Genomic DNA, 10,000 nt, shown 5'->3' on the forward strand with positions numbered 1-10,000 from the left:
ATATACCTTTTCTAGATAGTACATTATAATGATCAGACTGTCACAGAGTAGATCGAATGGTTAGAGTAGGATAACCCCCTCAAGACTACACATAAATATACCTTTTCTAGATAGTACATGATAATGATCAGACTGTGGCATGGACCAGAAAGATTAAAGCAGGATAACGCCGTCAAGAGTACGCTGCAATATGTCTCTGGTAGAGACGACATGATGATCAGACTGTAGAAATATTAGAGCAGGATATCACTTTCAAGAGTACGCAGAACTATGTCTCACTATGATCACTGTATCATTCATAACAGCTGCTCGCGGTACCTCGTTATTGATTTCTCTTCCCGGTGAGAACCATTCTTTCCACTCCATCCCTAGCTGTGCGGCGTCACCCCAGCCCGCACAAAGAGAACCGCGGCGAGTAACGCGGCCGACTGTCGGCCATGTGGAAACAAGGAGGCGGCACTCTAGGGACCACCCTAATGTCCTCCTCCCATGCATCGTTTTTTCTGCTGAATGTTAAAAGAAATATATCCACAAAGGGCGCTGTCTTGATGTTGCAAAACGATGAATAAACTTCCGTGCGTCGTCTTGAACTACCGTCCATTTGTATGTTTATGAATTCTCTGTATCAAAATCTGAACGTTTAACAGAACATACAGCTTCCTTGTCCAGTCTCCAGTCTGATGTCCGACAGATATGACTTGAACCTGACTTGGGTTCCTTGACATTTGCTACAAGTGGTCATAGATCGGCCATCCGGTGTCGCTCGGGTAATGTGCACATTCCGGACTTGCCAGGAACTGCTAAAGAGTTGTTCTTTGACCAGGAAGTTTGACCATTACATGGTACGTTTGTACTGATTGGCCAGTTTTTCAAAGGGCGGATATGAAGTCATCAAAACTGTTTTTATAAAAAAAAATATAGGTCCAGGGACATTATCCGGAATAATTCATTTTCTAAGTTAAGATCTGTGGTGTAGTTGTCTGAGAATCGCTCGCGCGCGCACACACAGACACACACGGACACACAGAGACACAGACAGACAGACAGACAGACACACACACACACACACACACACACACAAACACACGCACGCACGCACGCACGCACACACACACACAAACACACACAAACACACACACACACACACACACACACACACACACACACACACACACACACACACACACACACACACACACACACACATACTCTTCGGATTCCCGTCTGTCAGAATAACAGCAAACACAAGGAAGCTAGTGCAGCAGTATTCCAGACAAAGACATTTTTCATTTAACCTTCACCTGTGTTTTACCTGTGTTACAGGTGCGAGCGACGAGCACCTGACAACAAGTTCCAGGTGACGCACCAAGAGAAGCGCCAAGAACCACGCTACCTGTGTGTGTTGTTGTTTACCTGTGTTTTAACCTTTACCTGTATTTTACCTGTGTTTTACCTGTGACAGGTGCGAGAGACGAGCACCTGACAACAAGTTCCTAGTGACGCACCAAGAGGAGCGCCAGGAACCACGCTACCTGTGCATGCAGTTCCTTCAGCGCAGCGAGAACATCGTGCAGATGAAGGTCGGTACACTGCAAAGACAATGTTCGGAAATAACTCTTGTCGGTTTTTTATGCGTTGTAAAAGAGTTAATACTCTTGCTTGTAATTTGGCACACTTGTTCACGTGCTGCTTGTAATTTGGCACACTTGTTCACATGCTGCTTGTAATTTGGCACACTTGTTCACGTGCTGCTTGTAATTTGGCACACTTGTTCACGTGCTGCTTGTAATTTGGCACACTTGTTCACGTGCTGCTTGTAATTTGGCACACTTGTTCACGTGCTGCTTGTAATTTGGCACACTTGTTCACGTGCTGCTTGTAATTTGGCACACTTGTTCACGTGCTGCTTGTAATTTGGCACACTTGTTCACGTGCTGATTGTCCACATGTGAAGACAGACACCCTAGCTAATGACTGCCGGTGTAACACGAGAAAATTACTCCCATGAAATTTTTACTCCGGAGTAAATATTTCGTACGAAAATGTTACTCCCTTTACGAAAAAAGTACTCCCCCATAACACGAGAAAATTACTCCCCACGACAAAGTGAGTTCCGAATAAACATTTCGTACGAAAATGTTACTACCCTGACGAATAAATAACGAATAAATCACTCCACCCTGACAAGCAATTTAACTTCCCATGCCAGGTGTACGAAACTTTTGCTCCCTTGTCCCCTGTTAGTCTTGGTGGTGGAAGGGGTGGAGGGAGGGTAGCGCGACATTCGTGTGCGCAAGATCTAATATTAGCATTGTCCCTTCGCCCGCATCCCATTTTCGCGTACGAAATTTTTACTGGAAGTAAACAAAACGGGGAGTACACATTTCGTGGAGGGAGTAATTTTTTCGTGCCTTGGGGAGTTCTTTTCTCGTACGAAAGGTGTACTCGGAGTAAAAATTTCGTACGAAATTCTTACTCCAGAGTACATTTTTCGTGGAGTAAAAATTTCGTCTTACACCGGCTTATAATGTAATGTGAACAAGTTTGCCTCAATAAAAGCAAGGGTATTCACTCTTAACAACCCATACAAAACAGACAGAGTGATTTCCGAACATCGTCGATTGATCGAGACACTTTCCTTCTGCAGCAAACACACATCATGTAAATGAATACCGGTGTAAACTGTGCATTGTGTTGTTGGAGTCTATTTGGCTTTCTGTCATGTGTCATGGGCTTATCTCTGTACACCCAGTTCTCACAGCGCAGCGAACACATCTTGCAGATGAAGGTCTGTAGCATTCTACACTCGCAGTTGACAGAAAGATTCAAGTAGAATATCGTTTTAATGTAAAATACCGGAAAAGAAATCGCCTACGGTTCAGCCATTCCGGGTTTCGTACCGTATGGATCTGACATATTTGTGTATCAAAATAAAATGATGTCAACGGTATTGCACCTTATGAGGACTGATTGACGTCCTTGATAATAAAATATTATGTTCAGCATGTACCAAAATAAAACGCAAAGCTTATGTAATATTTCATTTGTATGCAGATCGAGGCATTACCCAGTCCTGCAGATCAAACAAACAAACAAACAATTAAAACAAGACAACAACAACGACAACAAAACATTGTTACAGTAATTATTTGTTTTATGTTTTGCAAATCGAAAAACTCCCTTTCATAGCTGGAAACAAGCCCTAAATCATGTCTACTTCTTAGCAGTTCTGCCTCGCTACTCGCGGTCAGTGGGGACGTTGGTTTGAACACGCACTCCATTAGATGATTACTGGCTCCCATCCAGTGCTGGGGCGGCTGGCTGTTGAGGTTCCTGCTTTGTGTCGTGGATTCTCTGGTAGCATGCGTCAGCTGCACCGCCCCGGGACGACTCAATGCGATTACACGCAATTTACGTTATTAAATCACACGGGTAATGCGCACTAAACGATAGTTTAAATACATGCACTAGGGATAGGTCTGTTGTTGTTTGTTAATAGAAGCTTGGTCTTCACAAACGTTAGAGAATTGTTAGACAGCTAGTGTCTGAAATGTAGCAGGTGCAATGAAGTTCACCACTTGAATTAACAAGACGGTATAAAAGAAATAACGTTAGTGTACATACAAAATATTGTTCCACGACATGAAGGAAATTAACTGCGACATTAAATGTTGTACAAATGTTAATTTGTGTCATTTGTCATTGAATATTTTCTTTGACCTGCTTATTTTCTGACTTCTGACTTACCCTGGCTTCCTTTCTGACTTACCCTGGCTTCCTTTCTGACTTAACTTGATTTCTTCTACTGTGTGTTTGACTTTATTTGACTCTCTACTCCGACATTTTACACTCTTAACATAAAGGAAAACATTTTGAACACAATTTTGTAACAAGTTTTGAGCACTTGTTCACATTGTTCGTAGTTCTGCTGACAAAAGTAGCACACATAACAAACACATAGTGTTCAAATGAACCCTAGTGAACACTGTGTGTTTATTTTGTGTGCTTCTTTCGCTGGTAGAACTGTGTACTTTATTTTACTATTTAACATGCAATCCATTAGATGATTACAAGCTTAGATTGGGTGCTGGTGATGATCATATTTTCTCATGCGTTGTGCTGTCAGAGACTTTGATGAATCACATGCCGTATGTGTCACGTGTTTGTCACGTGTTTGTCACGTGTTTGTCACGTGTTTGTAACCACTCCCTTCACAAAGTGTGCAAAACTTGTTACAGAAATGATTTCAAAAGGCTAGCCATTTCAAAATGTGTTCAATTCTGTTTACTACTAGGGGGGGGGGGGGGGACTTAACGTCATCACAGGTGACTGGGAAGGTGTTAGGGTCATGTCTGTTGTGATATGCTATAGAAATTCTGATTGGAGTGTACTCTGACTGATATCGCGACTCTACCTGATTTGCCCTACAGGTGTCCAGCCTGTCGCTAGTATTGTATTGTATTGTATTGTATTGTATTGTATTGTATTGTATTGTATTGTATTGTATTGTATTGTATTGTATTGTGCAGGTGTCCAGCCTGTCGCTAGTATTGTGTTGTGTTGTATTGTATTGTTCAGGTGTCCAGCCTGTCGCTAATATTGTATTGTATTGTATTGTACAGGTGTCCAGCCTGTCGCTAGTATTGTATTGTATTGTATTCTATTGTATTCTATTGTATTCTATTGTATTCTATTGTATTCTATTGTATTCTATTGTACAGCTGTCCAGCCTGTCGCTAGTATTGTTTTGTTTTGTATTGTATTGTATTGTATTGTTCAGGTGTCCAGCCTGTCGCTTGTATTGTATTGTATTGTATTGTATTGTATTGTATTGTATTGTATTGTATTGTATTGTACATGTGTCCAGCCTGTCGCTAGTATTGTATTGTATTGTATTGTATTGTATTGTATTGTATTGTACAGCTGTCCAGCCTGTCGCTAGTATTGTATTGTATTGTGTTGTGTTGTAGTGTATTGTTCAGGTGTCCAGCCTGTCGCTAGTATTGTATTGTATTGTGTTGTGTTGTAGTGTATTGTTCAGGTGTCCAGCCTGTCGCTTGTATTGTATTGTATTGTATTGTATTGTACAGGTGTCCAGCCTGTCGCTAGTATTGTATTGTATTCTATTCTATTCTATTCTATTCTATTCTATTGTATTGTATTGTATTGTATTGTATTGTATTGTATTGTACAGCTGTCCAGCCTGTCGCTAGTATTGTATTGTATTGTATTGTATTGTATTGTATTGTTCAGGTGTCCAGCCTGTCGCTTGTATAGTATTGTATTGTATTGTATTGTATTGTGCAGGTGTCCAGCCTGTCGCTAGTATTGTGTTGTGTTGTATTGTATTGTTCAGGTGTCCAGCCTGTCGCTAATATTGTATTGTATTGTATTCCCACGGTATTGTATTGTATTGTGCAGGTGTCTAGCCATTCTGCCCCCAGTCGCTAGAGCTGTATTGTATTGTATTGTATTGTATTGTATTGTATTGTATTGTATTGTATTGTATTGTATTGTATTGTATTGTATTGTATTGTATTGTATTGTACAGGTGTCCAGCCTGTCTCCCCGTCAGTCGCTAGAGCTATGTGACGAGCGCATGATGGCCGTTGACCGCCGTATTGTATTGTATTCCCACGGTATTGTATTGTATTGTATTGCATTGTATTGCATCGTATTGTATTGTCCAGGTGTCCAGCCTGTCTCCACGCCAGTCGCTAGAGCTATGTGACGAGCGCATGATGGCCATAGACCGCTGGCCCATCGTCCAGATGTCGCAGACTCCGGAGCAGAAGATCCCCTGCCCCTTCCTGGGCGGCTACAACGTCAACCTCTTCTACCCCAACGACACGGCGCTCTGCACAGACTCCACGCTGCTCATGCGCATCGAGAGCGAGTGCGAGGCAGGGGAGGGCATCGTGTTCGACTTCCGGCAGGACGACTGTGTGCCCGTGTCACTGCCACGCTCCACCAAGCAGCAGGCCTACTGCATCGCGCACTGGACGCAGGTAAATAACGTTTATACTGTGTGCACGTGTCACTGCCACGCTCCACCAAGCAGCAGGCCTACTGCATCGCGCACTGGACGCAGGTAAATAACGTTTATACTGTGTGCACGTGTCACTGCCACGCTCCACCAAGCAGCAGGCCTACTGCATCGCGCACTGGACGCAGGTAAATAACGTTTATACTGTGTCAGGCATGGGAATTGTCCGCCGAAAGGCAAATTTCCGCCGAATTGGTTTTTTCTTCCGCCGAAAAAGCAGAAGTTTCCGCCGAAAAAAATGGGGGAGGCAAAAATGGTTCTTAAAACTGAATTAAATGGCAAACTTGGAGCTAAGATGACACCAAATTGCACCATTTGTTTTTTTTGGAGAGAACAAAATTCCGGGGGAGCTTCGCGCAGTCGACTTTTTTATTACTTACAAATTTTCAGCCTTTTTTACAATTTTTAATTCCCATGCCTGTGTGTGCACGTGTCGCTGCCACGCTCCACCAAGCAGCAGGCCTACTGCATCGCGCACTGGACGCAGGTAAATAACGTTTATACTGTGTGCACGTGTCACTGCCACGCTCCACCAAGCAGCAGGCCTACTGCATCGCGCACTGGACGCAGGTAAATAACGTTTATACTGTGTGCACGTGTCACTGCCACGCTCCACCAAGCAGCAGGCCTACTGCATCGCGCACTGGACGCAGGTAAATAACGTTTATACTTTGTGCACGTGTCGCTGCCACGCTCCACCAAGCAGCAGGCCTACTGCACCGCGCACTGGACGCAGGTAAATAACGTTTATACTTTGTGCACGTGTCGCTGCCACGCTCCACCAAGCAGCAGGCCTACTGCATTGCGCACTGGGCGCAGGTAACCACGCTGATACCGTGTCTGGTAACATGATACATACATGTACACGTATTCACAGCACACACACACTATGTGATACACGTACAACGCAACGAACAACAGCGCTACGTTCTCTGCACAATAAATTGATTCAACAAATATATTCATCAGTACACACTGAGCAACGTACAAAAGAATGCAACTGTAATTGTGACTCGAATGGCTAGCCGTAGTTCAGTGTGGGGACAGCAGAGTGACAGGAGACAATCGATGTATATATGTGTTTGCATGTTGTCAATCAGTTACCTCGGTTTGCTAATTCAATAAAAATAAAAACATTGACCTTATTGAAATTGATTAAATGTGTAGTCTTTTTTCCTTGGTTAAATTTGCAAATTGGAGAAACTGATTGGTTTGTACATGCACCCACTAATTGAAGTTAACTTAATGGATTTAATCTTAACTTGAATAGCTGACCCGAACGGCTCACTATCCGATATTTCTCCATTGCAGAACAAGACTGTTGAACTTTATGGGTAATCGTGAAATCTATATATTTTTTCATTAAAACATATACTTCAATCAACTGTGCTGAGACCAAAAAGTGAACGTTTAAAAGGGAATTTATTGAGGAAGTCAAATATGCTACTGGTGTCACTGGCACTGCAATTTATGATACCAGACAGCGGCAACAAGAAATAAGTGATTGCATTATTTTCTCATACGTTGCGCTGTCAGTGACTTATATGTGTCACGTGCTGTTTGGGTCACGTGTGTGTAACCGCTACCGTCATCTCGTTTGTCACAAACTTGAGGTTGCTGGATGTCGGTGGCTCATTGTCTTGTCATCCAATGTACCTGAAACGGAAAACAGAGAGAACTATTGAACCAAAGAGTGCAGGGGGCTGACCACGGTGTCTCATCAGCAGTTTGTTTGTTTGTTTGTTTGTTTGTTTGTTTGACTATTTGTTTTGATGAATGTGTGATACGTTGCATGACATCAGGTCTTTCTTATTGCTGTCTTCAGGGCAGCCTTAGAAGTGCGTCACAAACCGCGCAATACACTGCATTACCTCATATCTTTGAAGTGCTTCACACACCGTATACTACACTGAATGACGTCAAATCTCTGACGTGCTTCACACACCGTGTAATACACTATATGACGTCAAATCTCTGACGTGCTTCACACACCGTGTAATACACCGAATGACGTCAAATCTCTGACGTGCTTCACACACCGTGTAATACACCGAATGACGTCAAATCTCTGACGTGCTTCACACACCGTGTAATACACTATATGACGTCAAATCTCTGACGTGCTTCACACACCGTGTAATACACTATATGACGTCAAATCTCTGACGTGCTTCACACACCGTGTAATACACTATATGACGTCAAATCTCTGACGTGCTTCACACACCGTGTAATACACTGAATGACGTCAAATCGTTCCTGTCTTTCGTGTCGCCAGGGCAGCCAGACGTTCGTGATCGTGCAGCACGCGGAGATCCACAAGCAGACGTGGTGCCTGAGGATCTCTGACCCGCTGAGCGACATCCACTCCGCGCACCTCATGCTCGACCTAGTCTGTGACACAGGTGACGTCATCAGGGACACGCGCAACTTCTTCCGCATGACGTTGTCACGCCGCGTGTACGCCAGCACGTGCGAGGACGAGATCGAGAACGATGTATGCCAGGATATGAAACACCTTTGTAAGGTAAGGATCGATTATTTAGTCAACATTTTACTGAATGATTATAGGTCATCACCAAGAAGTTTCTATCTGTGTTATTGAAATTCAATCTGTCATCGAACTTTTTGCTCCTTTCATGATAATGATTGCAACAACGCCGGTGTCACGAACTGAAATCTCTGCTGAACAATCCTTCTCATTGCGGTCAATTCTTCCTTCTTTATTTGGTGTTTAACGTCGTTTTCAACCGTTCAAGGTTATATCGCGACGGGGAAAGGGGGGAGATGGGATTGTTTCTTGTTCACAAAAGCAATAATAAAAAAAATTGCTCCAGGGGCTTGCAACGTAGTACAATATATGACCTTACTGGGAGAATGCAAGTTTCCAGTACAAAGGACTTAACATTTCTTACATACTGCTTGACTAAAATCTTCACAAACATTGACTATATTCTATACAAGAAACACTTAACAAGGGTAAAAGGAGAAACAGAATCCGTTAGTCGCCTCTTACGACATGCTGGGGAGCATCGGGTAAATTCTTCCCCCTAACCCGCGGGGGGTATTGCGGTCAATGCGCATGCGCCAATCTTGGACTTAAAAAATGCGACCCTTTGACCGAATGAACATGGGTTAGGGTTAGGTTGTTCACGACCTGATTAATCTCCTCATGTTAGCGCATGTGCGCATTGACCGCAATGAGAAGGATTGTTCAGGCAGAGTTTTCAGTTCGTGACACCGGAATGATTGGTTCTGATCACATCTTAACATCATATCACTCCACTCCAGTTCAATGCAGTGACGTACATGTTTATCCCCTTGTAATAGTGATCGATGTAAAGCTAAAACTGCGTCTCCTTCTCAAAAGAGTTGAATCGCGTTGGCCAGAAAATGCATACGTCGTCCGATCGACCTGATCGTTTTGCGTGAATTGTGGTCTCGGTATTTTTGTCCTTCTTGTAAATGTTGTCTATGACTAGTTGTGCCTGTTTCAATGCGCTTCGCCAGCAGGTGATCATGGATTTGAATTCCCGGTGTTCATCGAGAATTGATAACCTTCAATATGACCAATCACATAATCTGTTACATTCTAAACCCACCTTGATTGAACTACAATGTGTTGTGACAGACGTACGTCAAGCGTCAGTGTGCACGGACATGATAATTATGTGTCACTGTGTCCTTTAGCCATAGTAGATTAGTCCCTTCTTAGGGCGAGGGCAAGATGTAAAAAGAAAAGCAAACCACTGCTATTAATTTACCGTTGTTAAATAAAGAATTAATTGGCATTGTAATTACGCTGTGACAGACGGACTTCAAGCGTCATTGTGCACGCACGTGCGGCACGTGCCGGTCAGAGAACGAGATGGGGGATTGCGCCTTCCAGGAGTCGTACCGCGGGATGTGGGTGGAGAGCGCCGTGCAGGGCGACAAACAGCTGAAAGTCGGGGC

The 10,000-nt window shown here is 43.4% G+C and overlaps 1 protein-coding gene across 1 annotated transcript in view; it reads left to right on the forward strand.

Moving 5' to 3' along the window:
• The window catches only part of LOC138977327 (uncharacterized), a 30,619-nt gene that overhangs the window by 4,305 nt on the left and 16,314 nt on the right, over nucleotides 1-10,000 (forward strand). The window contains exons 2-5 of the mRNA XM_070350226.1: nucleotides 1,463-1,580; nucleotides 5,691-6,008; nucleotides 8,325-8,573; nucleotides 9,858-10,000. The exon at nucleotides 9,858-10,000 is cut by the window's right edge and continues 70 nt beyond it. Coding sequence (XP_070206327.1) covers nucleotides 1,463-1,580; nucleotides 5,691-6,008; nucleotides 8,325-8,573; nucleotides 9,858-10,000 — 828 coding nt within the window. The remainder of the gene's footprint in view (nucleotides 1-1,462; nucleotides 1,581-5,690; nucleotides 6,009-8,324; nucleotides 8,574-9,857) is intronic.

This window comes from Littorina saxatilis, linkage group LG9 (assembly GCF_037325665.1).
Source record: "Littorina saxatilis isolate snail1 linkage group LG9, US_GU_Lsax_2.0, whole genome shotgun sequence".
Classification (NCBI taxonomy): Eukaryota; Metazoa; Mollusca; class Gastropoda; order Littorinimorpha; family Littorinidae; genus Littorina; species Littorina saxatilis.